At 41.2% G+C, this 26,115-nt stretch overlaps 1 protein-coding gene across 1 annotated transcript in view; it reads left to right on the forward strand.

Moving 5' to 3' along the window:
• ZNF438 (zinc finger protein 438) overlaps positions 1 to 26,115 on the forward strand; it is a 130,845-nt gene that overhangs the window by 98,481 nt on the left and 6,249 nt on the right. Inside the window, exon 4 of the mRNA XM_068987465.1 lies at positions 18,123 to 18,203. Coding sequence (XP_068843566.1) covers positions 18,123 to 18,203 — 81 coding nt within the window. The remainder of the gene's footprint in view (positions 1 to 18,122; positions 18,204 to 26,115) is intronic.

Here is a 26,115-nt window from a genome sequence, read left to right on the forward strand (position 1 = left end):
TTTTAAAATGAAAATCGTGATTTCTTAACAAGAGCTCCTGGACCTTTTAGAAAAGCAGTTTATGGGTACAGATAATCATTTTTGAATAAAGAGTAATTTAATTTTCCTCAGCATGCGGAACAAACAAAGCCTAACCTTTAAGAGGGATTCCAAGTCTTTCCCTGGACAGAAGAGAAGTTCTGATATGTGTGCTAGAAAAAAAAGCTGCCTTTAAATGATTCAGATTTGGGCTTTGCTTGTAGAAGATGTGGGCTTCCCTGGTGGCTCAGTGGTAAAGAATCTACCATGCAGGAGACGCGGGTTCGATTTCTAGGTCAGGAATATCCCCTAGAGAAGGAAGTGGCAACCCACTCCAGTATTCTTGCCTGGGAAATCCCATGGATGAGAAGCCTGGCAGGCTGTAGTCCATGGAGTCACAAAGAGTCAGACATGACTGAAGCAACTACACAGCAACAACAGTGGAAGGTGTAACTGTTAGTGCATGGAAGGCATTTGCTTTAAAGAATCCTTAACTGGAGAAAACATTCTCTGCCAAAGTGAAAGGTAGTGTCATAGCTATAAAGAGTGTGAGATGTTTGAAAATCATGTCTGCCCCTGAATTGCATAACCTCGGGTACATCACTTGACCTTAACTTTCTCATCTATAAATCTATAAAATGAAGATAGTAAGTCCTACCCTCTAGGTGATGTGGAGATGAAAGGAGATAATATATGTAAATCACCCCAGACGTTGCTCGCTGTAGAGCAGGCCCTTATGATATGATGGTGGCTCTTGTTCTTAATGGTGGTTATTAATATCCAAGCACCCTCTGCCTGTAGAGTCTGATGCAGTGAGATGGGCAGAGCTCCCTCCTGCTTGGGGTGGGTGCCTTGTTGCCTTCAGAGGCCGAGTGTGACCCTGAATTAAATTTAATATATGAATGCTTAAAGCTATTTCAGGCTTCCCAGGTGGCTCAGCGATAAACAATCAGCCTGCGGTGCAGGAGCTGCAGAAGATGCAGGTTCGATACCTGGGTCAGGAAGATCACCTTGAGAAGGGCATGGCAACCCACTCCAGTATTCTTGCCTGGTGAATCCCATGGACAGAGGAGCCTGGTAGGCTACAGTCCGTGGGGTTGCAAAAAATCGAACATGACCAAGCAACCTAGCACATATGCATGAAAAGCCATTTCAATCCAAAGTAGGCAGAAATTAGAATTTGTATCATGAGAAATTATATAATTAATTAATTAAAATAAATAAATATAAATTAATTATATTGGTCAGAAAAAATAGTATCATACATATGAGGCCTAAGAATTTCCCAGTTATTCTTAAATTTACTCATTTGTTAAATGTTTTCTGTATGTCCTAGATTGCTATTAATATTGTTTAACAAAGAAAAATTCCAGATTTTTAAATTATAGTTTTGTTTATATTTCTTTCATCGAATATAATTACTTATGGAACATGAGAAGTTTGCTGAGCATATGTCATTTATTAATTAAATGCTGAGTGATTTATGGCTGTCTATAAAGTATGGTACTTTGAATTTCAGACTTGTAAGCATATGTGGATGCAAACACAACATGCACTAATGTATGAAATTCAAGTAGGACATCACAGCAGAGTTGTGGGGCTTAAGAAAACCCATGGCATCATTTACTATCTTCTAACAAAATTTCTTACAATGGAAAGCAGATTTAATGATCACCAAGACAGTACTAACCAGGAACTATGCCAGATGCTATGAGGAATCCAAAGATAAATCAGACAGAAGACTGTACTATTATAAAACACAAAATCCTAGTAGAACAGCAGACATGTATATAATCAAACAGAATAAAGCATGACAAATGCTGCACTAGACCTGAATATGCTATACCTGGAGAACAGTTGATTGAGCCAGAAGTTTGAGGCTGGTCAGGAAACATGACCAGACGTGGCATTGGCTCAGGACATGCGCACAAGTGTAGAAGACAGAGAATGGGGGTTAGGGGGTCAAGGGACATGGATTAAAGCTGGGGAAGAACTAGATGAAACTCATTACAAATTCCAATGCCTTCTATTTAAATGTTCCCTGATTTTGGATAAAGAATTTTAACATTATAATATCACTCAGTTAGTTTGTACTATGTTGAAAGCTTTCCCCTATTATAATAGTGTTGATATTATCCCTTTCTGTGTGAAAATATTATTTACAGGATCTCCAGAAGTTCATCAAATGTATTTTGTTACAATTTTCTATCTTCTCATATTTTCAGGATTTGGAGATTCATGGTTTTCCCAAAGCCTTCTTTTTTTGTTTGACATTTTCAAATGAGGAACTAATAATGTAAGGACATGTATTTTGTGTTGGAAAACAGCAAACTGTAGCAAGTGATTAACCATGTTTCTGGGGTGGGGTGGAGGAAAATTACATGCTAAGGCCAGCTACATTTGGTAACCTATACTGTAACTTTGTTGAAGGAAAACACCACTGGGATTGAAAATGCAAATGGATTTGTTAGTGATACAAGGAAACATACAAATGAGCAACCATGCCAAATGATCTTTTAGAGGGACAGTTTATGTTTTTTATGTGCCTGGAAGATATTGACTGTGGTTTGCCAATTAAACATGAGTGTTAAGTCCCCATACAGTTAATTAAAACAAGTCCCATTCTTCACTGGTCAGGAAACAGTCTTAGGTCCAGGGCAGGGCTGTTTTGCTGGAGTCATTCAGAACTCTGAAGACTTTTGCCAGTTTCACCATTCAGTCTTGCTGTTTCATAGGGAAGACGATTGTGAGTAGAAAGGTCTTACAGAAATCTTCTAACACTTTTCTCAGCTCTGTCATAACATTTATATTGTTTAAACATAGTTATCAAATTGTGTGTGCTGTTTTTATTCAGTAAGAGTAAGAATAAATGGAGCTGAGAAAATGGCAGATGCTTTGAGGCAAGATGTAGTAGGTCTTAATGACCCCCTTTGGAAACATTGCAGTTAGCTGAACATGCTCTGTACAACTCCTACTAATTTTCGAAACCTGTGCATTATTTAACTGTGAAGCCATAACCATTACTGTCTATCATGTGAATTCAGATTTAAAACTGGTAAAAACAAAACAAAACAAAACCCTGGATTTTGTGATTCAGTAAACTACTATAAAAAATAATCATATCACAGCCTAAAAATATATTCTTATGTCTTATAGACGTAAAAATATGTACTTACATCTCACAGAAGTAAATGTTTTGGTATTAGTGAATATAGCATTTCAACTAAAAGAATATTTGGGATAACTAGTTAATGATATATATATATATATATATTTTAAGTTTAGGAAAATAATCTTACTTGTTTTAGACTCTTAATATCAGGGGTATGTGTGTGTTCAGTTGCTGAGTTAGGTCCTTTATAAACTTCTTCATGAATTTTCTGTCTTTGGTGAGCTTTAAAGCATCCTGGCATACAGTGGTTTCTCAAATGTATATTAAATTTTGTTTAAAAGTGCTTTAAACTCTCATTTTTTCAAAACAATCCTATTGCCTGTATGCTATGAAAACATTGTAGTCTGTTTTTTAGTGAAATATCAAGCTGAAGTTCTCAAGTCTATGTGTTTATTTAACAAATATTTTATTGCCTTTGCAGAGGCAAGGAGCAAAGAGGGAACAGAAAACCAGAGTAAGGTCCACTCTCTTATAGCTCAGATTCAGTGAATAAAACTGGGCTGTCTTTCCAAGCATTTTACTGTTTATGAGGATTCAAAGCCTTTGACTGTGTAGATCACAATAAACTGAGGAAAATTCTGAAAGAGATGGGAATACCAGACCACCTAACCTGCCTCTTGAGAAACCTGTATGCAGGTCAGGAAGCAACAGTTAGAACTGGATATGGAACAACAGACTGGTTCCAAACAGGAAAAGGAGTTCGTCAAGGCTGTATATTGTCACCCTGCTTATTTAACTTCTATGCAGAGTACATCATGAGAAATGCTGGGCTGGATGAAGCACAAGCTGGAATCAAGATTACAGGGAGAAATATCAATCACCTCAGATATGCAGATGACACCACCCTTATGGCAGAAAGTGAAGAGGAACTAAAAAGCCTCTTGATGAAATTGAAAGAGGAGAGTGAAAAAGTTGGCTTAAAGCTTCACATTCAGAAGACTAAGATCATGGCATCCGGTCCCATCACTTCATGGGAAATAGATAGGGAAACAGTGGAAACGGTGTCAGACTTTATTTTTTGAGGCTCCAAAATCACTGCAGATGGTGATTGCAGCCATGAAATTAACAGATGCTTACTCCTTGGAAGAAAAATTATGACCAACCTAGATAGCATATTGAAAAGCAGAGACATTACTTTGCCAACAAAAGTCCATCTAGTCAAGGCTATGGTTTTTCCAGAAGTCATGTATGGATGTGAGAGTTGGACTGTGAAGAAAGTTGAGTGCCGAAGAATTGATGCTTTTGAACTGTGGTGTTGGAGAAGACTCTTGAGAGTCCCTTGGACTGCAAGGAGATCCAACCAGTCCATTCTAAAGGAGATCAGTCCTGGGTATTCATTGGAAGGAATGATACTGAAGCTGAAACTCTAGTACTTTGGCCACCTCATGCGAAGAGTTGACTCATTAGAAAAGACTCTGATGCTGGGAGGGATTGAGGGCAGGAAGAGAAGGGGACAACAGAGGATGAGATGGCTGGATGGCATTACCGACTCAATGGACATGAGCTTGGGTGAACTCGGGGAGTTGGTGATGGACAGGGAGGCCTGGCGTGCTGCGATTCATGAGGTCTCAAAGAGTCGGACATGACGGAGCGACTGAACTGAACCTGAATATGGTTTGTTGTCTCGTTGTCTAATCACAGTTTGATTCTTCAATCATAGTATTGGCGCTGTTTCCTAAGCTCCTCTCCTGTTTTTTCTTCTCTCCCCTCTCTTCTTAGTCTGGGGAAAGAACACCAAGCTAAGAACTGAACTCTGGTTCTTCTGCCCTGCTTTTCTGGGCTCTTTGCTGTGCTGTGCTGTGCTCACTCAGTTGCATCTTACTCTTTGCGACCCCAGGGACTGTAGCCTCCCAGGCTCTTCTGCCTGTGGAATTTTCCAGGGATCAAACCCACATCTCTTGCATCTCTTGCATCAGCAGGTGAATTCTTTACCACTGTGCCACCTGGGAAGCCTCTGGGCTCTTGTAATCTTGGCTATATCAGTGAGCCTCAGTTCATTTTTCTTTCAAATGGGGATAATAATTCTTGGCCTGAAATAGTCAAATGAGATAAGATACCATTGATACTGTTGATTCTCATCATTCAGTAGTTCTCATCAACAGTAGTTACATTGTGTAAGGTCACAGGAACACTGAATTAACTAATGCTATACCATGGCTCCCAGGGGAAATGCAGGTTAGGTTCCTGTGAGTCTCTGGTCACCATACAACATTTTCTCAGCTATCAGTATAGAACCTGCTTTTATGTATGTTTCTGTCCAAAGACACCTCACTGAATAGATCTTGTTAATTCCTTGATATGAATTGACCTCACAGAGACAGCATTATAACTCATGCCTGAACAACACTTATCTGACACACGTGTTTTCTCCATTAGGTGCATCAGACTCTTCTAATCCATAGGGACACCAGACAGCATATCAGCACTATTCTCAAAAACTGTTTTAGACAGTGAAATCACTAACAATAGGGAAAAAATACCCAAAAAATGTGGTACTAAGTAGACTGCAAAAAGAACACTTGTTTATACCATGGGAGCTGAGGCAAGGCAAAGTGTCCACCACCCCTGGGAATGTGACTCAGATTTGGAGATTATAAATAAATTTTAGCAAGCAGGTAAATTCCCAAATAACAGAATCTGCAAATGAGGATCCACCTTTTGTAAACTCTTCGAGCACAATATAAATCTCAGAATAAGTTGCAGAATAAAACTTCTTTTGGAACTCACATATAATAACTTTGTACAGTGTTGATATTATCAATGTGAAGTTAGTCGAGTAATAATATGTTATTTGAGAGCAGCTACAAGTTTTTAGCCCAGTAAAGCTACAAAAACAACTCTTACTGTGAACTCTGTCTCTTCAGTGCTCACATTTAATGCACAGTAGCGATGAGAACCACTGTAATTTGATGCTTTGTGTTTAGTGGTTAACGTGGCTTTGTGACCTCATTATGGGGACGGGGAGGGAACATTCCCTATGTTTTACCAAAATATTATGTTTCTAAATATGTGACATTCATATGGAAGTATTTTGATCTTAACTAGCAGTGTAAACGCTGTTCTTGGCCTTTTGGTACCATTTTCTGTTGCAGACCAAGTACAAATTGACATTTTCAAGCTGGTTTTGGTTAACTCCTTAATGTTGCAAATTGGAACTTTCCAATGTAATAACTTCTGCAAAATACCGCTGTGAGTATTAGTATATTATGCTGTTGACAGAAGTACAAATGGAAAACACACACATACCTATGGAAGTTTCCTCGTAGGACAAAATGGAAATGACTTGGGTGGCCTAAGCCTTATCAGGCAGACCTCATACTGGGAGTTATTCTCCTAGTTGAGATAAAATACTAGAGTCAGGAATATTCTTCTTAGTAAATTTGGATTAGGACTATTTTCATCATTGGAAATCACCAGACTTCCTGTGCTTCAAACACAGACTACCATCAGATTATCCGCTCAGGCCTGGATCACTGTCACTGTAGCCACTTGGCAGCGGAGTCTTTCGGAAACTCCAATTAACCATGTAAATATATTTCATAGCATCACCTCTCACTTTGTCAGGACCCCCGCTGCCTTTCTATCATTAACATAAATGCAGGTGCAAATAGCATTTATGTACTTTGATAGGAAGCAGTTGGAAACATCTCACCGTGGGACCCAACACTTTGAGATTGTGTACATCTGTTCCAATAATGTATGCAGCCCCAGCGACATGAACACAAGGATGTGAACATCTGCCCTCGAGACCATTTGCCATATAGCAGATGCTAATGTCTTTATTTATGCAGATGGCTGGCGTGATGAGCCGGGCAGGGATAAAAGGGAAGAAGTTTGACAGCAGTATTTTGATGTTATGAAGCCAGGAATATAGGTTAGGCATTTTATGTTTGTAAAAATCTACTACTAGTAAATGGGGAAAAAGTGGAAACAGTGACAGATTTTATTTTCTTGGGCTCCAAAATCATTGTGGATGGTGACTGCAGTCATGAAATTAAAAGATGCTTGCTCTTTGGAAGAAAAACTATGACAAACCTAGACAGTATATTAAAAAACAGAGACATACTTTGCTGACAAAGGTCTATACTGTCAAAGCTATGGTTTTCCCAGTAGTCATGTACGGATATGAGAGTTGGACCATAAAGAAGGCTGAGCACCAGAGAATTGATGCTTTTGGACTGTGGTGCTGGAGAAGACTCCTAAGAGTCCCTTGGACAGTAGGGAGATCAAATCAGTCAATCCTAAAGGAAATCAACCCTGAATATTCATTGGAAGGACTGATGTTGAAGCCGAAGCTCCAATACTGTAGCCTCCTGATGCAAAGAGCCAACTCATTGGAAAAGACTCTGATGCTGGGAAAGATTGAAGGCAGGAGAAGAAGGGGGTGACAGAGGATGAGATGGTTGGATGACATCACAGACTCAATGGACATGAGTTTGAGCAAACTCTGAGAGATGGTGATGCACAGGGAGGCCTGGCATGCTGCAGTCTGTGGGGTTGCAAAGAGTCAGACATGGCTGAGTGACTAAACAACTACTACTAATAGGAACAGAAATTCATAAATCTTGTCATGCTTTGAGTAGAGTAAACATATTGTTGTTTCTTTAAATTAATTGACATCAAAACCCTAAAAAATTTTATAGAAATTCCAGCATCTAACTTAAATCAGAAGCAGCAATTAATGATTATTTTTGTCCTGATAAAGTAATTTTAAATGGTTTTAAATGCCTTTTGCTTAGAGTGCTGAAAAAATAGTGCTCTTAAAAAAAAAAAAAAAGATTACAGTACTACTAAGAGAATCTTGTGATGATAGTTCTTAAAATTGGAGAAAAAAATAAAAATGTCATTAGTTTAAATATATTGAATTGGCCGAAAAGTTCATTTGGGTTTTTCCATAAGAGGTTACAGAAAAACCCAAACAAGCTTTTTGGCCAACCCAATAATTTATAAGATATTTCATGAATATAAATTCAAAATGAACAGAATAAATTTTGAAGTATTATATATTTTTAATACTTTGGTCAATCAAAAATTTTTTATTTAAGCTGTATTCTAATATTTCCAATTAATGACATTTAACTGTAATTTATATTTTTATTAAGATAAATTACCAAAAAGTTAATTTTTACAACTCTCTCCTAAGGATCTGCTTTATAGATTCTCACAGAGGAAAAAGGTGAAGGAAAAACCGATCAACCAAAAATGAGATATTTCCAGATTTTATTTTCTATTCTCATTCACATACACATAAAAAAAGTCACAGAATCTTCAAAGATCTGTAATATCAGATTTTATCTAGTTAGCAGTTCTCAAATATTTTAATTTCAGTCCCCTTTACACTCTTAAAAACTACTGAGTATTTGTTTATGTCAGTTGTATCAATTGGGATTTACTATATTTGAGATTATAAACTGAAAAAATATGTATTTGTGGATTCATTTTCAAATAACAATAATCTGGGCTTCCCTGGTGGTCCAGTGATTGAGTCCGCCTTGCGATGCAGGGGACACCGGTTTGATCCTTGATCTGGGAAGATCCCACGTGCCATGGAGCAGCTAAGCTTACGCACTGCAACAGCTGACCCTGTGGTTTGGAGCCTGAGAGCTGCAGCTACTGAAGCCTGCGTGTATAGAGCCTGTGCTCCTCAACAAGAGAAGCCTCTGAAGCGAGAAGGTCCCACTCACCACAACTGGACAAAACCCTCAAGCAGCAGCGAAGACCCAGCACAGCCAAAAATAACTAATAATAATATAAAACAATAATCTCACTACAGCTTAACATATTTTGTGTAATTGGCTGTATTTTCCAAAGCAAAAGAATTAGAAGACTTATCACTGATTTACATTTTTTGCAAATCTTTCAAGTCTGGCTTCATTGAAAATCTTAAGAGTCTCTGACTCTTTTCTGGTCCTCTAGCCAATATGTTGTGATATATTGTTTATATTGGAGTGTTTGAAGAAAATCTAGCTTACAGTAACTGGAAAGCGGGTATTTTAATGGCCTTCTCAGATAATTGTGGATATTTTTCTTTGCTACTACACCAAAACATGTCAGGTAACTATAACCGAGCTTAAACAAGTCAAGTAAGGTAACGGCTTACAGTGTAGCTATAATGTGAAATTGAAACTGTATTGTATTGTATTCTTGTATTCTATTACATTTTGGTCTGTCTTACACTTGAATGTGTTGCTCATTCATGCAATGTCTATTAGAGAGCATCAGAACTTCCCTGGTGGTCAAGTGGTAAAGAATCCGCCTTGCACTGTCAGGGGGCACCGGTTTGATCCCTGGTCCAGGAAGATTCCACATGCCAAGGGTCAACTAAGCCCATGCACCACACCTACTGAGCCTGAGCTCTAGAGCCTGCAACTCGCAACTACTAAAGCCCTTGTACCTACAGCGTGTGCTCAGCAACAAGAGAAACCACCATGATAAGCCTGCGCTTCACAACTTGAGAGTAGCCTCCACTTGCCGCAACTAGAGAAAGCCCTCACAGCAGCGAAGAACCAACACAGTCAAAAATAAATAAATAAAATTAGAAAAAGAAAACATTAGTTCACTGAATTATGCAGGTCTTCTATATATGCCATTTTATACAGTTTTTTGGAAATCTTATTTGTTAAAATAAACACCAGTCTTGTCTAGAGAAGGCCATGGCAACCCACTCCAGTACTCTTGCTTGGAAAATCTCATGGACGGAGGAGCCTGGTAGGCTGCAGTCCATGGGGTCACTAAGAGTCGGACACAACTGAGTGACTTCACTTTCACTTTCACTTTTCACTCCACGCATTGAAGAAGGAAATGGCAACCCACTCCAGTGTTCTTGCCTGGAGAATCCCAGGGACGGGGGAGCCTAGTGGGCTGCTATCTTTGGGGTCGCACAGAGTCGGACACAACTGAAGCGACTTAGCAGCAGCAGCAGTCTCATCTAAAAACTTACTAAGTATAGAAAAGCTTCAGGCTCTTGGGGATGGCTTCAAGTTTTCCAAAATTCTAATGCTGCCCGAAAGAATAATTTTTATCCTTGCCCATGAGTACAGCTAGATGTTTTCTCTTGTAATGACAAGCTTCACTCATCCACTTTTGAGAAAATGTCTGCCCAGTACCCAGCACTGAACATGATCTCTCAACATATGTCTGTCAGATGTTCTTTCAAGTAAGGATGGTTATTCCAATGAAGAGCAGCTAGTTCAGCTTCAAACCATCCATGAGCATTTTTCCTCAGGGCTACTACCATGCCTCTGTGCCACGGAAGTCGTGTCATCGTGCAGGATTTTATAAAGGCATGTAAGCTCAAAGTTTAACAAAACTAAATTTTTGTCCTGTTTTTTTGCTGTTCTGCTGAGGGAGCCTGGTGGCTAAGAATGCGGCTGTTTGGACAGTTTGCTGTCACGTCCTGAGTTCATCAGTTTTACCCAGTTACATCCTCTGTCCCATCAATGTGTTGTGTGTAGAGGTCAGCAGTGGGGAAAAAGCAGGTGACATCTTATTACGAGCAGGAAAAGAGAGTGGGGGAAGCCTCCTGGGTCAGCAGACTGTACTTTGAGAAACAGTGCTCTAGTGTAATTCCCACTTGGTAAAAAGGGGATGTTCAGGCCAGTGAGGATTAGGATCTCAGGGAGACTCATTCCAGCAGTGAGTGAAAGAGCCAAAGCCAGACCTCTGCTCACGTCCGCACATGTAATCAACTTGTCTTGTTTCCCCCGAAAAGCTCCCCACCACCAACAACCAAAAAAAAGAAGATTCTAGGTCTATCAAGTTCACTAAAGGTACAGGACTTACCACATGAGGAATGTGGAAGTTCTTTCAGCATTTTCAGACATTTTCATTCGGTTATAATATTCTTCAATGACCTCAGTTTTGGAAGCAGATGGAATAGAATTTGAAAAAAATCTGGAAAACTTAATATTCTATCTGAAATTATAAAAAGTAATTAATGACTTTTTCCTTTCATTTTTGCACATCATAAAAAAAAAAACCTCTTATGTCAGTGCCTAAAAGTGTTATTAAGTAGACTTTGTAATTAATGATTTTTAAAAGTTTCACTTTGGTGTAAACCTAGGCAGTTTGTTCACCAGAAGCTCTGTTAAAGAAGGCTACCATGGAGTTTGGGATTGACAGATACACACTACTATGTATAAAACAGATAATCAACAAGGACCATATAGCACAGGGGACTCCGCTCATTACTCTGTAATGGCCTATATGAGAGAAGAATCTAAAAGTGACTGGATATATGTATAACTGACTCATTTTGCTATATGGAAACTAGTGCAGCCTTGTAAATAAACTATATTTCAATAAAAAATTTTAAAAAGAAAATAGTATAAAAGAAGAAGGCCACCACTCTAGAAGAATCCTGGCATTCAAGCACATTGTGAAGGAGCTCTTTCTGTGTAAATTTCCTTCAGTTCAGTTCAGTTCAGTTCAGTCGCTCAGTCGTGTCCGACTCTTTGCGACCACATGAATCGCAGCACACCAGGCCTCCCTGTCCATCACCATCTCCCGGAGTTTACTCAGACTCACGTCCATCGAGTCTGTGATGCCATCCAGCCATCTCATCCTCTGTCGTCCCCTTCTCCTCCTGCCCCCAATCCCTCCCAGCATCAGAGTCTTTTCCAATGAGTCAACTCTTCGCATGAGGTGGCCAAAGTACTGGAGTTTCAGCTTCAGCATCATTCCTTCCAAAGAAATCCCAGGGTTGGTCTTCAGAATGGACTGGTTGGATCTCCTTGCAGTCCAAGGGACTCTCAAGAGTCTTCTCCAACACCACAGTTCAAAAGCATCAATTCTTCGGAGCTCAGCCTTCTTCACAGTCCAACTCTTACATCCATACATGACTACTGGAAAAACCATAGCCTTGACTAGATGGACCTTAGTCAGCAAAGTAATGTCTCTACTTTTGAATATACTATCTAGGTTGGTCATAATTTTTCTTCCAAGGAGTAAGCGTCTTTTAATTTCATGGCTGCAATCACCATCTGCAGTGATTTTGGAGCCCAAAAAAATAAAGTCTGACACTGTTTCCACGTTTCCCTATCTATTTCCCATGAAGTGATAGGACCAGATGCCATGATCTTCGTTTTCTGAATGTTGAGCTTTAAGCCAACTTTTTCACTCTCCTCTTTCACTTTTATCAAGGGGCTTTTTAGCTCCTCTTCACTTTCTGCCATAAGGGTGGTGTCATCTGCATATCTGAGGTTATTGATATTTCTCCCGGCAGTCTTGATTCCAGCTTGTGTTTCTTCCAGTCCAGCGTTTCTCATTATGTACTCTGCATGGAAGTTAAATAAGCAGGGTGACAATATACAGCCTTGACGTCCTCCTTTTCCTGTTTGGAACCAGTCTGTTGTTCCATGTCCAGTTCTAACTGTTGCTTCCTGACCTGCATACAGATTTCTCAAGAGGCAGGTTAGGTGGTCTGGTATTCCCATCTCTTTCAGAATTTTCCACAGTTTATTGTGATCCACACGAAAAATCTTAAATTTCCTGTAAATCTCCAGCAACCATGCTGTTAGAAAAGGAAGCTCTTTGTCTCTCCTGATGGCTACGTTTTCTGATTGGAAAAAGTTGAAAAGACTAACTTTCTCAACATGGAGATGAATGGTGTGGCACTCACAGTCATTGGAGGAGACTGACATACTAACAGACCCCTTAATACGTTCAGTGTGTTGAAATGGAAGGAGAGCAACTTTGGGGCCAGACAGACCTGGGTTCAAACCCATCTCTTCCCTGCCAGCTTGTGACTTGCCAGAAAGATTAAGTGTCTGCATCTGTGATCCAGAGATACTATGATCAAGAGCTGGTGGAAGATGAAGTCACACCATACCTTGAGGACCAAATCTGACCCATGATGGAGGAACATCTTAGTCCTTCACTAGGGGGCTTATGGTTTAGGGTAAGGGAAGACGCCTGTTGATAAGTAGAAACAGGGAACATATTATATACTCTACCTGTGGTAAGAGTTCTCAGGAAGAAAAGAAACGAGATAGGGCAGTAGCTTGAAAGGGAGAGACAGCCCAAGGATTATTTACAGATGTTGATTTTGTTTGTATAGTTTGTATCCAGCAAAAGCACAGGAGAAAGCAACACAGTGTAGCTAAGAGCTATCAGGTCACTCATCTAGTAAATAACACATTGTATGATGGCCATGTGCCAGACAGGAACTGGGGGCCAAGGTCCTGACAGTGAGCTTACCTTGTAGGAGGAGGAGACAATCTCATTATAAAAATAAGTGCTGTGAAGGACAATTAAAACAGAGAAAGAAAAGAGCTGTGTGTGTGGCTGAGCACTGCCTTTAGGTGGAATGACCGGGAAGCCCCCTGACTTCAGGGGTCTCACTGATGGTGTAGAAGTCCTGAGGCCACAGAGGGGCCTGGAGACACGTGTGGGTGCAGCACAGCATTGGGAACACCCCATTTCCTGATTCAGTCCAGTTGCTCAGTCGTGTCCAACTTTTTGCGACCCCATGAACCGCAGCACGCCAGGCCTCCCTGTCCATCACCAACTCCCAGAGTTTACCCAAACTCATGTCCATTGAGTTGGTGATGCCATCTAACCATCTCATCCTCTGTCTTCCCCTTCTCCTCCTGCCTTCAATCTTTCCCAACATCAGGGTCTTTTCAAATGAGTCAGCTCATCACATCAGGTGGTCATTTCCTGATACTAAGGCATGTATCTTTTCATCTGTCGTGTTGCAGGACTTCAAATGAATGGTGCCTATTTAGAGCAATAGAGATGCTTGCTCCTGACCCCCACCCCAGAGAAGGTAGACTTATTTGTGTTGTATCATTAAAGAGGGGAGTGTAGAAATAGAAAGAAGAGACAGTGATCTCTAAGCTGCTATAACAAAGTACCATGGTCAGAGTGGCCTCTAAACAGCAGAAATTTATTTCTCAAGTTCTGGTGGCTAGAAGTTCAAGATCAGGTTCTAAATGGTGAGAGCCCCCTTCTGGGTAGCAGACTGCCATTATTTCAGTATTTCCTCACATAGCAGAAAAAGAGGAAGAGAAATCTCTGGAGTCCGTTTTATAACAGCATTAATCCCATTCACGAGGGCTCCACCCTCATGACCTACTCATCTCCTAAAGGCCCCACCTCCTAATACCCTTACACTGAAGGTTAGAAATTCAACATGTGAATTTGGTGGGGGTGGGCAGGGGAGGGGGAGAAATCACCAATATTCATTTCATTGCAAGGTCAATGCCAAAATCATTGACAAGGGAGAGAGATGGGGATAGGGTGGGGTGGGGGGGGCAGAGGGGTGAGGCTTCAGAAAGGCAACGGGAACAACCTGGCTGGTCCCAGTGAAGAACTGAAGGAAGTCTGTTAGGATAAGAAACAGACTGTGGAATTGGTCTGCAGTCCAAGCCTGGAAACCCTGAATTTATGATGTTGTCCTGTGTTCACAATGGCTGGGTTTCTCTGGCTCCTGGCAGTAGGTAGTGGGAGTGGAAAGTACAGGGTGGGACCAGTCAGGGTAAGCACTATGGAAAGACACCCATGGCATTCTGGGAGTATCCGTGGATGATCAGGCATGAAACCTGATCTGGACCAGGAGTATCTACCTAAGCACACAAACCTACAAAGGTGCAGAGTCTCAGGGAAAAGAGAGCAGGTGGGCTGTGTCATCATTTCATCCCCTCAGGGAAAATGAGGAGGTAACTCTTACATGTTCCTAACCTGGGTCGTGAAGATCTTTTTTGTACAGTTCTTCCGTGTATTCTTGCCACCTCTTCTTAATATCTTCTGCTTCTGTTAGGTCCAGACCATTTCTGTCCTTTATCGAGCCCATCTTTGCATGAAATGTTCCCTTGGTATCTCTAATTTTCTTGAAGAGATCTCTAGTCTTTCCCATTCTGTTGTTTTCCTCTATTTCTTTGCATTAATCGCTGAAGAAGGCTTTCTTATCTCTTCTTGCTATTCTTTGGAACCCTGCATTCAGATGCTTATATCTTTCCTTTTCTCCTTTGCTTTTCGCCTCTCTTCTTTTCACAGCTATTTGTAAGGCCTCCTCAGACAGCCATTTTGGTTTTTTGCATTTCTTTTCCATGGGGATGGTCTTGATCCCTGTCTCCTGTACAATGTCACGAACCTCATTCCATAGTTCATCAGGCACTCTATCTATCAGATCTAGGCCCTTAAATCTATTTCTCACTTCCACTGTATAATCATAAGGGATTTGATTTAGGTCATACGTGAATGGTCTAGCGGTTTTCCCTACTTTCTTCAATTTAAGTCTGAATTTGGTAATAAGGAGTTCATGATCTGAACCACAGTCAGCTCCTGGTCTTATTTTTGTTGACTGTATAGAGCTTCTCCATCTTTGGCTGCATAGAATATAATCAATCTGATTTCGGTGTTGACCATCTGGTGATGTCCATGCCAGACATCTTGGAAAGTGAAGTCAAGTGGGCCTTAGAAAGCATCACTACGAACAAAGCTAGTGGAGGTGATGGAATTCCAGTGGAGCTGTTTCAAATCCTGAAAGATGATGCTGTGAAAGTGCTGCACTCAATATGCCAGCAAATTTGGAAAACTCAGCAGCGGCCACAGGACTGGAAAAGGGCAGTTTTCATTCCAATTCCAAAGAAAGGAAATGCAAAAGAATGCTCAAACTACCGCACAATTGCACTCGTCTCACATGCTAGTAAAGTAATGCTCAAAATTCTCCAAGCCAGGCTTCAGCAATATGTGAACCGTGAACTTCCAGATGTTCAAGCTGGTTTTAGAAAAGGCAGAGGAACCAGAGATCAAATTGCCAACATCCGCTGGATCATGGAAAAAGCAAGAGAGTCCCAGAAAAACATCTATTTCTGCTTTATTGACTATGCCAAAGCCTTTGACTGTGTGGATCACAATAAACTGTGGAAAATTCTGAAAGAGATGGGAATACCAGACCACCTACCCTGCCTCTTGAGAAATCTGTATGCAGGTCAAGAAGCAACAGTTAGAACTGGACATGGAACAACAGACTGGTTCCAAATAGGAAAAGGAGTACGTCAAGGCTGTATATTGTCACCCTGCTTATTTAACTTCTATGCAGAGTACATCATGAGAAACGCTGGACTGGAAGAAATACAAGCTGGAATCAAGATTGCCGGGAGAAATATCAATAACCTCAGATATGCAGATGACACCACCCTTATGGCAGAAAGTGAAGAGGAGCTAAAAAGCCCCTTGATGAAAGTGAAAGAGGAGAGTGAAAAAGTTGGCTTAAAGCTCAACATTCAGAAAACGAAGATCATGGCATCCGGTCGCATCACTTCATGGGAAATAGATGGGGAAACAGTGGAAACAGTGTCAGACTTTATTTTGGGGGGCTCCAAAATCACTGCAGATGGTGATTGCAGCCATGAAATTAAAAGACGCTTACTCCTTGGAAGAAAAGTTATGACCAACCTAGATAGCATATTCAAAAGCAGAGACATTACTTTGCCGACTAAGGTCCATCTAGTCAAGGCTATGGTTTTTCCAGTAGTCATGTATGGATGTGAGAGTTGGACTGTGAAGAAGGCTGAGCGCCGAAGAATTGATGCTTTTGAACTGTGGTGTTGGAGAAGACTCTTGAGAGTCCCTTGGACTGCAAGGAGATCCAACCAGTCCATTCTGAAGGAGATCAACCCTGGGATTTCTTTGGAAGGAATGATGCTGAAGCTGAAACTCCAGTACTTTGGCCACTTCATGAGAAAAGTTGACTCATTGGAAAAGACTCTGATGCTGGGAGGGATTGGGGGCAGGAGGAGAAGGGGACGACAGAGGATGAGATGGCTGGATGGCATCACGGACTTGATGGACGTGAGTCTGGGTGAACTCCGGGAGTTGGTGATGGACAGGGAGGCCTGGTGTGCTGCGATTCATGGGGTTGCAAAGAGTCGGACACGACTGAGCAACTGAACTGAACTGAACTGTTCCTAACCTGCAGATGAGAGTAAATGTTTCCTTCAGCCAGCTCTCTAGTTGTATCCAGAGAACAATAAAGATACTGATAGAGGAGAAGCCGGGCAGACTTCAAAAGAAAAGGAACCCAGATTGGTTCTACAGCTTTCAATCTCAGATGCCTTCATTTTTATTCTTTATTTTTTTAGTGATTCAGATCAGCATTAGCTGAACCTCAGAATCTGTACAGTATATGTGAGTTAGCCAACACAGAGCCAGGCTGATCAACCTCATAGAAATAGTTCCCTGCAAACCCACGATCTCGGTGCCAGCAGTGTCTGGCACTTCATTTTCTTTCCAGAGTCACTATCACAGGTGGTCTCTCTGTGTTAAAGTAAGATGTGCCTTGATTGAAGAAATGAGAAACCATCAAGACTTACTAATAAGCAGGAGTTTCAGGGAATAATTATCAACATAATGTAGAAATACATGGTGCTATGCATTTGGACTCAAAATCATGAACTATTTGACATAAAAGTTGAGATATAGAAAAATTTGCATTAAAAAAAATGTCCTAAAACTTTGTTAGTGAAAGATAAATCAGAAGTGAAGATAAAACATCTATAAAACTCTGCCATAGAGCAGTGGAACCATTATTTCATTTTTTTAAAAATGTAGTTTGTACATTCTTTAAAAAGGTCTGTTCTATATAGATACACCAAATCTACTTTTGTAGTAATGGTATAAAGATAAGAATATCCTTGTGATTCCAGCCCCTTGCTTTTAACCATACTGCAGTTGAAACATTGTGATCTTCACCACATCAGTTTCATAACCAGGGTATTTTGACCAAAATCAAGCATAGTCTGCACACACCCTAGTTTGTTCCAACTGTCTGCATGTTCTGATGTTGAAACCTTGTTCTTTCTGTTTATCCCACTAAGGAAAAGGTTTTCTTCACCAACTGTCATCCCAGATAGTAACTGTTCCAACTGATACTGAAATACAAGATGTAAATAGAAGGGGATACTGACTCACTAAAGCTCTCTTGCAGATCTCTCCCTGCTTCCCAGCCCTGTGGAGAAACTGCTGACTCAGAAGATGTTGGAATCTCCTGGAAAGACAACCTGTACAGGTATATTTGTTTATGGGAGTTTGGACTTGAGATGAAATGATGTGCTGCTTTTACCTTGAACTTCAGTGAGCAATGCCCTCTCAGGTTCAACTGCATATTTACAATTCTAGTAATATTAACAATGAAAAGAATAGTGGGGAAATGGGCTTATCAAGTATCTCAGAAGTTGCCTTTGCCCTGCTCTGTGTCCCCCAGTGATCATTAGCTCTTAGTTAAATTCTGATGCTGCTCAGTCATTTTTAGATTTGGGTAAAGATACCAAATCGACTGCTTTATAATAGTGAATAAAATCTTGCGAACGCTACAGTTTTTTTGTTTGTTTGTTTTGTTTTTTTTTTGTGAAAAAGAGAAATAACTTCATCTTTCTCAAAGCATTAAAAATAAGACTATCTCATAGAGTTTTCAACTGTTTTTCATCAGAGGCACTTGAAATTCAAAATAGTTCCCCCTAGAAATAAGGACTGATAAAGAGGGCTTGATTAAAATGAAGGGCAAAGTCACTGAAATCGAGCATTATTAAACTGTATTTTAAATGATAGAGCTTTTTAAATTTTCTTTTCATTTGGGACATTAATTCTATGACTTGAAAAGAATAATTACCTGCTTGAATTTAACAAAAACCACATTGTGTAACATTTTTTCTCACGTTAATATTTTAGGTAGTTGGCTTTTAAACTTGTTCATAAAGAATGCTTGCTTTCTCCCACTTTGTGATATATTTACATATCTAATTTGATTTTATGGGCTATAATTCCTCTTTGGGTGCCAAATTTTTCTTTCTATACACAAGCTATCTTAAACATATTTCTTAATGATTTCTCCAGCAAAATACGAAATTCACAAGCGCTTTCAAACTTCTGGTTGCCCTGCCCACACCCTCAAGCACTCACATGTTTTCTCTCCCAAAATGAAAAACTGCATGTCCATCGCTCTCACCCTTCTCCCAAGATGTAACCAGAGTTCCTAGTCCCTGTCCCTCACAGGACCTCTGAGACCTGGGCTTACCCCAGCCCTGAAGGTCTACCAGAGGAGGTGCTTTCTTCCCTGCTAAGCTGGAGAACAAGAGCAATTAATATCAATACTCAGTATAAACAAAAGCAGAGGAGAGTGGCCCCAGAAAACTGCTCTTTGCAATGCACATCTGTTCACTCCTATTCACTAAATACTGTTAATCTAATTAGCACTTTGTCAACTGCATGCAAAAATGGGGTTGGGTAGGGGAGCGGAACAGGCAGGGAAAAGAGAGCCTGGTAGGCTGGATCAGAAGAAGCTGCCAGAGTGGGTGGCCCCAGAGAGGCAAGAAAGAAACGCTTTACAGGTTTACTGGGAGACTCATTCACAAGGAATAGTTATTTCTTCCCATTTTCCTTCATTTCCCTGTCAATAAAGAAATACCCTTTTAAGGATTCAGTACTATTTCCACTGGGCTTCCCTGGTGGCTCAGTGGTAAAGAATCTGCCTGCCATGCAGGAGACACTGGTTCCATCCCTGAGTCAGGAAGGTCCCCTGGAGAAGAAATGGCAACCCACTCCAGTATTCTTGCCTGGGAAATCCAATGAACAGAGGAGCCTGGCAGGCTATATAGTCCATGGGGTCATAAAGAGTCAGACATGACTTAGCAACTGAACAGCAACAACGCTGTTTCCATATGATTCATGGTCAAGATTTGTGCTTTTCTTTTTTTTCCCCCTCCCACCAAATATAAGTGTCAGGAGCCTCATATTTCTTGGCAAGAGAAAGTAGAAGACAGAGGACTTCCCTGATGGTTCATTGGTTAAGAACCTGCCTGCTAGTGCAGGGGACACAAGTTCAATCCCTGGTGCAGGAAGATCCCACATGCCCTGAAGCAGCTAAGTCAGGGCACCAAAACTAGAGACAGCCCTATTGCAGCATTGAAGACCCAGTGCAGCCAGAAAAGAGAGAGAGGGAGCAAGAGTAGAAAACGAATGTCTACTGCAAAACTGACGTGTGGTAGGCCCCACCCTGGCACTTTTATGGATACTTTTTTCATTTAATCCTGACAGCAACCAGATACAATTATGCACACTTCATAAATAAGAACACTCAGGCTGAGAGTGAGTGATTTTCCTAAACTATGAGACAGAGACAGGAGTTGAACCCACATCTGTCTGAACCCCCAAACCTATGGTCTTCCCACTAGAGACTATGACGGTGGCCATTACCATGGATACAGCTTCCAGGCAGCAGGTAAAACTGGGAAGAGCCTTTGGTGTCACCTGGGCCAAGCCTTGAATTCCAGTCTGTTACCTGCTGGCTTTGAAATCTGTATCTGTAAAATGCACATGAGCAGTAATTCCTAACTCAGTGGACTGTGAGGATTAAAGGAGATAATGCATCCAAAGTATTTTGCACAGTACCTGACACATGAAATATGCCTTATCATTGGATTAATGTTGAAGAAACAGCATTGAATAGTGCTAGGAAATAAAAGGATCTCCTGTGCTCAGAAAAGAATTCTCTTCCTTGCTAAGCTAGGCGATGATGAGCAAGACAGCTCTCAAAGCCCATGCTGAATGGAAGGTGCCAGGACATCCCTGGGGTGGCTGCAAGAGGGGAGGGAAGGGAGCTGGCTGGGACCTCAGTTCAGCAAGGGCAAGTGTGCCAAGGAGGATGGACTCAGGACACAGGATCACCAGGTGGGACTGTCTTGCTTTCTCATACGGTGTCGGATTTCCTGAACTACAGGTCCTAGTAGAGTGATTCTGTGAGGTCTGAGTGCTGTGGATGTGTGGACTAGAGCGGTCTTGGCATCCTGAGTCCTCAGAAACAAAGAACACTGTGCCTATGCTGCCAGCATGCTCTACAGCACTGTCTCTCCTGCCAGCACTCAACACAGCCCTGTAGACGGCGCCGCAGAGCCTGGAGGCACCTGGGGGAGCCAGTGGGCGATGGCTCCACGTGTTTATGGGTTTTTCAACAAAATTAAATTGAGCTCCCCCCATGTTCAGAGGCCTTTCTTTCATCTTGGACTTCTCCAGGGCTTCACCATACTGGTTTTAACCAGAGACCATCCTGGGAAACAGTTTGAACCCCAACTGGAATTTATTATTGGAAAGCCAAGTGAGAGGGAGAATGGGGATGCCAAGCAATAAAACTGAAAATAGAGTTTCTCAGTTTAATACAATTAAAACCTAAACAAGCCCTAAAAGTTTGGGCTCTTTTGTGGCCAAGAGTGCTTGGCAGCACTCTTGTTCTGGGCCTAGAGCCAGGGAGCCCTGTGTCAAGAGCAGGGACCCTCTTTCTCTGCCTGTTCCCTGCTCTGGACTTAGCCATGGACCTCGGTATCTCCCTAGATGGAGTGATGGTGGAACCATGTCCAAACCAGCCAAGGGTCGAGCGGGAGCAACTTTGTTCAGAAACAGCACCCTGTGCCTTGGTTCTGTGAGTGGAAATCAGGAAGTGAGTTATTTGCAGCTGTTGGAGAACTGCCTACTTCCTGTGCTTGTCTCTTAACACTGTCTGTACGGGGGCATGATGAGGAAGCAGCCTGATGAGGCTAGCTTGGCTGTGGGCTCATGGACCACTGACCTGCATCTTCCCTCTGCAGCCTCTCATGTGCAGTCACACCCATCAGTTTGACCTGATCGAGGAGATGCACACAGGACCCACTTGGTCCTTTCTCCAGACAAATAGCTGGCCACCTTATTGGATTCGTCAGAATCCTATGGTTAGTAATTGGTAAACTCAACTTTGAATATCTGCTTTTACCTTCAAGTGACTCTTAGTTTTTCATCAGTTCTCTAATTAGTGGGCTGTTGGAAAGAATCTTTTAATGGTGATTGAAGTTTGGGGATAAAACAAGCCATTTCTACTTTCAAATTTTTTTTCCCCTCTCCTTAAAATCTAGAAACAATACTATATTTTAATATAATATATAAATTATAATATAAAATAAAATATATATTTTGGAGTTAAGGGCAATTTAGTAAATACTTTCCCCCTTTTCAATTAATTAATTTTATTAAAACTTGATTGATTTATTTATTGATTATTTTTGGCTGTGCTGGGTATTCGTTGCTACACAGGCTTATTTCTAGTCATGGCAAGCAAGGACTACTCTCCAGTTGTGGTGTGCGAGCTTCTCATTGCAGTGGCATCTCTTGTTGTGGAGCATGACCCTTAGGGCATGGACTTCTGTAGTTTTGGCTCTTAGGCTCTGGAACACCGGTTCAGTAGTTGTGGCCCACAGACTTAGTTGGGAGGTGGGATCTTCCTGGATCAGGAATCAAACCTGTGTCTCCTGCATTGGCAGACAGATTCTTTACCACTGAGCCACCAAGGAAGCCTAAAAATTTCCCCCTCTCGAGGGGAGGATGAAGAAGTAGAAGCTCATTGTCCACATTAGAATCAGACAGATGTGGACATCAGCTGTTACTTAACTTCCTCAAGCCTCTTTTTGCTTAATCTGTTAAGGGGGACAGTAATACTTATTTGTAGAGTTTGCATAAGGATTCACTTAAGAGACCCAGCACAGATTCTAGACCATAATAAGGACTCACTACCACCTCGTTTTCCTTTAATCCACAGTTAGATCAAATTCTCACCAACTGTAAATGTCACTCTTCAAAATAATTATTTTTAATACACTTAACATATTAAAAACAGCCCACATTTAAAATCGTAATACTAAGTATTTGCATTGTAGAATTGTGCAAAATTAATTTTACTGAGTGAGCCTTTCATGTTTCCAGTTAATAAAAGTCCATGTTTAGTGCCTGGGAGTCCTGTGAGCCTCTTTAACTGTGTTATGGGTAATTTCATAGGATTTCCAGAAATGATGAATGTCAGTGGAAATTTCGACTTACCATTTAGTGCACAGTTCTCTGAAATCTGTGATTTAGTAGGTGACAGGTGAGGGGTTTTAGATCACACCATCTGGGAGAGAGGCCTTGTAAATGTGTCGTGGGATAAACCACTGTTGCAGCCGCATAGCTGAGAAAGACCTGCTACAATCGTACCATTTCAGTGTTTTTAAAAACTTCATGGCATTTTCAGCTTCTCTAAACACTCTTGTTGTTCAAACTATTTAAAAATAAAAAACAAACTTGTGGTTATTATAGCAAACTGACCTTTATTGCAAATTGCTTGCTTTGTTTTACGTTTTTGAAGATTTTGTTGTTGTTATTGTGGATCACTTTTAAAGTCTTCATTGAATTTCTTACAATATCACTTCTGGTTCATGTTTTTGGTTTTTTGGCCTCGAGGCATGTCAGGGATCCTAGCTCCCTGACCAGCACCCCTTCATTGGAAGGTGAAGTCCCAACCACTGGACCACCAGGGAAGCCCCTGCCTTGTTTTATTTTAAGGAGCCAAATGTTGGGAAAGATGGTTCTCAGCACTTCAGTTGTCCTTGGGAGATAATGAGCTCTGATGCTTCCCAGGACTGAACCTTGAGGGGTGGTGATGCACTGCCTGTCAGATGATTCAATTACTTCTCTTATCACTAGCAATTCTTATCCTTAAGTAGGCAAGGAAAGGAAAAACTTGAAATGCTGTCTGTGTCATCTGGACACAGTCATTTACGAACGGACGCACATTTACCCATCACCAACATCCCCAGAGATACTCTTCTGCAAAACGGATCCAAAGAGGAAACCTTCATTTGCCTTTCATTCATTCAACAAATATTTATAGGTTCCTTCTCTGTGCTAGGCATAGAGAATATTCAGTGGAAAATATGCATTCATCTCATCCCACCCTATAGTTACCCACCACCACTGTGCCTTTACCCCAACGACCACACCAAGACTAGTTTCTTTGGTTTCCTTTGAGAGATATTCTGTGTATACATGGGAATTAGTTTGTGTGTGTCTCTCACTACTTAAAAAAAAAAAAAAATCCAAGTGATAGTGTCTCACATCTTGGAGAGTGCTGTGTATCAGCCTAACTCATTCTTCTTCTCTACTGCTGCTTAGTATCCCATTGCATGACTGGCTGAGTATCATATTTGTACCCTGTATTAGTACTTCATTTCTACTGCTGCTTAATATTCTGTGGCATGGTTGGCTATTGTCTTAGTACCCTCTTGCTGAACATTGGAGTAATTCCTAAGGAGTTTTTCCATTTTTATGGCCTCGCCCTCTTTTTCCTGCTATGATTTTCTTCTAATGCATCATTTCATTCCCTATCACCTCATCATTAATGATTCTGGGAGAAGGGACTCAACATCACCATCATGATCTGTTCCACACCTGTTCCATCTGTATGGAATTCCCAACAGATCCAGGCAAGTGTGAGTAAGTTCAGTTTATCCTGTAAGGCCTTATCCTTTCACCCCACAGATTTCTTCTGATTATTGATCATGAGGTTAATTGATACACTTTTCCACCCCCAGGATCTACCTCTTTGAATTTCAGGAAACCTGGGGAAAATTGACTATGTGGCAGGCCCCTTACCTGTCACCCTGGGCTCTGTCGTCCCAGGCTTCTCACCCATCAGTATTCTCCCATGCTGGGATTGCGGTTACCCTAAAGTTTCCTTTGCTCCAGGACCACAGTCGGCTTCCTTTTCCTGTGACTGTCATCGGTCTTCATGTGAGATTTTATTTCCACTGTAATATAGGAACTTCTGAAGATTCATTGAAGCATATCTACTTTAAATGTATCATAATTAGCCCTCTCCCTCTCTTCTGGAGCAGCTCAATAAATATAGCTGGCTTCATTGCTGGGAACTTTAACTGTCAAAAGATTGCTTTCTTACACTCCGTCATAAAACCTGGGGAGCCCCTTCCCAGCTGAAGTCTTTGGGGACTTTGAGGTGACCTTGACCACCAGTTGTTGCTTCAGCTGCGTCTTTTGTTCTTTGTTATTTCTGCTCCTCGTCACACTGACAGAGCCATTCTCTGCTCTGAGGGTCAGTTTTTCCTCTTCCAGCTTCCTCCTCTTTTCTCTCTAATCCCCTTCTTTTTCCCTCTTTGTGTGTCTGTTTCCTTTAAAGTAATTTCTTCTTCAGAGCTTGCTTGTTTCTTTGTACCCCAATCGCTTCATTTACCATTCTCTTATTACCTCCTCAGATGGTTAGTCATTTGGCCTCACCTCTCCCCTTTAACCTTAAAAGGTTTTTTGTTTGTTTGTTTTCTTTCTTTTTTAAAAAAAACATGGTGCTATCCTTATTCTGATGGTGGGCAAGTTAAATTGAAAAAAAGTATTCCAGAGATCTATTCTCTATTTCTTTTTTAATTTTCAAAGTAATATGGCAATTTTCAGTTTGCTTTTAAATTGTGTTTTTTTTCTTTCATTTACTGATCACTTTATTACAAGTATCACTTATAAATTTAACAAGTAATTATCAGATTTCTGAGCATATCCGTAACCCTTTTCCAGGCCCTAAAATGGTAAATAAACTCCCCATCATCAAGGAGTTCACTTTTCTGGAGTGGGTGTGAGATGGGGACTGCAGACCATAATGTAATCCATGAGCTGGAGCGAGTGTGCTGGAGGAGATGGAAATGGGAAGTGGGGGAGGGAGTTGAGAATGGGGCTGCAGGTTAACTAAGGCTCTTCTCTTTACCAAGAGAAGAGTTCACCATGAAGAGGCTATTTGAGCAAAACTTGAAGGAAATGCTGCAGCCCTTACTGGGGATGATCTAGAGAAGCAAGTCAGGGTGGTGAGAGGGACAGGTGTAAACCCTCTGGGATTCAGGTGTGTGGCCCCTGTGAGGATCAGCAGCAAGGCTGCTGTGCCTGGAGAGAACCTGGGGAGGTACTAGGTTGGAGCACTCCCAGGAGCCCAGGGCTCCAGGCCCTTGAGGTCCCTGCAAGGACTTAGGCTCCAGTCTGGAATGAAGAGCCAGTTGGACAGACTTGAGCAGACAAGTGAGGTGTCTTGTGCTGCAATGCATTATTGTCACATATTATTGTATTTCAAGCGAACTTGAGACTAATTAAGGCCA

The sequence above is a fragment of the Capricornis sumatraensis genome, chromosome 15 (assembly GCF_032405125.1).
Source record: "Capricornis sumatraensis isolate serow.1 chromosome 15, serow.2, whole genome shotgun sequence".
NCBI classification, from domain to species: Eukaryota; Metazoa; Chordata; class Mammalia; order Artiodactyla; family Bovidae; genus Capricornis; species Capricornis sumatraensis.